Source organism: Vigna angularis, chromosome 4 (assembly GCF_016808095.1).
Source record: "Vigna angularis cultivar LongXiaoDou No.4 chromosome 4, ASM1680809v1, whole genome shotgun sequence".
Lineage (NCBI taxonomy): Eukaryota > Viridiplantae > Streptophyta > Magnoliopsida > Fabales > Fabaceae > Vigna > Vigna angularis.
Window position 1 is genome coordinate 37,065,441 of NC_068973.1, and position 3,285 is coordinate 37,068,725.

General features: G+C 40.1%; 1 protein-coding gene across 1 annotated transcript; it reads left to right on the top strand.

The window, feature by feature from the left end:
* Positions 1-947: 947 nt before the first annotated feature.
* On the top strand, positions 948-2,943 carry LOC108331951 (CBL-interacting serine/threonine-protein kinase 25). The gene has a single exon (XM_017566989.2). The coding sequence runs from the start codon at positions 1,376-1,378 to the stop codon at positions 2,714-2,716; it is 1,341 nt and encodes a 446-aa protein (XP_017422478.1). The 5' UTR covers positions 948-1,375; the 3' UTR covers positions 2,717-2,943.
* Positions 2,944-3,285: the final 342 nt, after the last annotated feature.

The window sequence follows — 3,285 nt, forward strand, 5'->3', positions numbered from 1 at the left end:
AAACATTTAATAAAAGTCCTTTTTTATTTATTTTGTCTTTAAATATATTATTTTAAAATCAAAATGTAATCTTATGGAATTTAAATAGATATAAAGTAAAAAATTAAGTATACATACACTTTCAGCTTAGTTGAATTTATTCACCGAAAAATAAAATTAATTTGACCTTCTAGATTCTAAAATGTACTTAAGCCAAAAGAAAGTATGTATTATGACGCACGGAGTTGATGCGTCAACCTTGGAGGCCACGTTAAAATAAACAAATTGCAAAATAAAATAAAAGATAAAAATCTTAGCAATAAATTATACTCCCAATATCAACAAGCAACTAAACCCTAACTCATTGAATTACAAGTAATGACCATCAAATCATGCCCAACCAAACATTTTTCAGTTCACCATGAATACTTTTAATAATAATAAAAGTCTGCCATTATTTTTTTAATATATACTTATATTTATTAGACGAAGAAGGAAGGAGGAAAAATGTCAACAAATTTAGCAAAAGAATCTCATTTAGTAGAAAGTCGTTGCTCAAATACCACAAAATTAATAAAAATAAAAACCCCTCACGATTAGTTGCTTCTATGAGAACCGCAAAACTTGCTCCTAACTTTCATGAGATTCACATCAAATAAATCATAAAAAAATCAGCTATAAATGAGCTTTGTCGCCATAAAAAAATAGTCTATTTCTCTAGAAAAGTATAAAAAAAGTATTTTACCACTAGAGTTGATTGATTGAAAGAATTTAAACAATGTAAAGAAGATTTTAATGACATTAAGATCTTAATGCCCTGGATTAAGAAAAAAAAACAGTAAAGAGTAGTGGGAATTTGCAATTTGGAGAATAGATGTTAGGTGGTTAGTGGATGAGTGAACAAAAAGTATAAAATGAGGAGATCTAGAACATGGGTTTTGTGTAGTGAGATGAAGAAGGAAATGGCACTTAACGCCAATAATGCAATATGGCCCATTTTGATATGGGTGAGGTTATGGGAGAGCCATACATTTATCTATCAAACTATGGGTTTTGGCAAGCCCCACAAAAAGTAAATACCAGCTTCTCCAATGGTTTCCACCCACACTTGCCTTTTATTTTTGTATTCCACACCCTAAAACCAGTTAACCATCACTCACTTATAAGTGCTTCTCTCCTCTAAACGTTTTTTTAACCTAAACAAACTTTATCAAAATCTTATTTCTTCCGTCAATTACGCTCCTCCCTCTCTCTTCTCTTCTTTCAGAGAACGGAAGAAATCAAATGGAGTTCCAGAATCCACCGCACATCACCTGAAAAGGAGGAAAAAGTATGTTGGTGGGTGTGGTTTTGGAGTGATCATAATCATCATCATCATCATCATCAGTGATTGAGTATGGAAGAGTGTCAGACGGTGTTCGGAAAATACGAGTTGGGGAGGCTTCTAGGGAAGGGGACGTTTGCCAAAGTGTATTATGGGAAGCAAATAAGCACGGGCGAGAGCGTGGCGATCAAAGTAATGAGCAAAGAGCAGGTGCGGAAAGAAGGAATGATGGAACAGATCAAACGCGAAATCTCTGTTATGCGTTTGGTGCGACATCCAAACGTTGTCGAACTCAAGGAGGTCATGGCCACAAAGACCAAAATCTTCTTCGTCATGGAATACGTCCGTGGCGGCGAACTCTTCGCCAAAATCTCCAAAGGAAAACTCAAAGAAGATCAGGCCCGCAAATATTTCCAGCAATTGATCAGCGCCGTCGATTACTGCCACAGCAGAGGGGTCTCCCACCGCGATCTCAAACCCGAGAATCTCCTCCTCGACGACGACGAAAACCTCAAAATCTCCGACTTCGGTCTGTCTGCGCTGCCCGAACAGCTTCGTTACGACGGACTCCTCCACACGCAGTGCGGGACCCCTGCCTACGTGGCGCCGGAAGTCTTGAGAAAAAAAGGATACGACGGTTCAAAAGCCGATATCTGGTCATGCGGCGTCGTTCTATACGTTCTTCTGGCTGGGTTTCTCCCCTTCCAACACGAGAATCTGATGACCATGTATAACAAAGTCCTGAGAGCAGAATTCGATTTCCCGCCCTGGTTTTCTCCCGAATCAAAGAGGTTGATCTCCAAGATTCTCGTGGCGGACCCTGCCAAGAGAACCTCCATTTCCGCCATCACGCGCGTCCCCTGGTTCCGCAAAGGCCTTCCGTTGTCCTCCGTCGCCGACACGTGTCAGGTCGACAAGCAGGAGACGGTCACGGAAGAGGCTAATAATTCCAAGGTTCCCAAATTCTTCAACGCCTTCGAGTTCATCTCCTCCATGTCATCGGGCTTTGATCTCTCGGGCCTGTTCGAGACCAAGCGGAAGACGGCCACGGTGTTCACCTCCAAGTGTTCCGCGGTGTCGATTATGGCCAAGATCGCCGCGGCGGCCAGGGGGCTGAGTTTCACGGTGGCCGAGGTGAAGGACTTCAAGATCCGGCTCCAGGGGACGGCCGTGGGAAGGAAGGGGCGGCTCGCGATCACGGCGGAGGTGTTCGAGGTGGCGCCGGAGGTGGCCGTGGTGGAGTTTTCGAAGTCCTCAGGCGATACCTTGGAATACGCGAAGTTTTGCGACGAGGACGTTAGGCCCGCGCTGAAGGACATTGTCTGGACGTGGCAAGGGGATGCCACGTGCGCTGTTAACGTCCCCGGCTGTCACGGTGAGGAGTGTCAAAAGCAGGTCGTTAGCACTGTATAATTAAATTAGTTAATTATAATTAGTGTGGCAGATAGATACTGTGACACGTTCTAACTAATTTTGTTCTGCTTTGGCTTTGAGTTTGTCGCCTTTCGTCTTTATTCCCTGCCTAATTTTTAGAAAGTAGGGTTTTGCACCTTTTCAAAGTGAGACTGTATATAAATTGTAAAATTGTAATTATGATGGTGCTGTTACTTTCGGAATATGGAAGCCATTACCGTCTCCCTAACTATTATTTCCTATAATTCTTCATGTAACACTAACTCATAAAAATAAAATAATTGTAAATATAATGTTAATTTAAAATAGATTAATCAATGGTGACATGACATACAAATAACATTTAGTACGATTTACTAATTTATTTCACATTTCACAGTTCATCTAAATGTTTACCTTTTTTATGCAGTTTAAAACTGTTTATATTCTGATGCAGTCATAAATTATATAAATACCACTTTTAAAATAGCTAATATAAAAGTCAATAATTGAACTGTTATCATAATTATAATCATTTATTATTAAATAACATAGGAGTTAAATATGTTTTTGTCCCTTAAATTTTGTTG

Coding starts and splice junctions, on each gene's coding strand:
- LOC108331951 (XM_017566989.2), top strand. CDS start 1,376: ATGGAAGAGTGTCAGACGGTGTTCGGAAAATACGAGTTGGGGAGGCTT.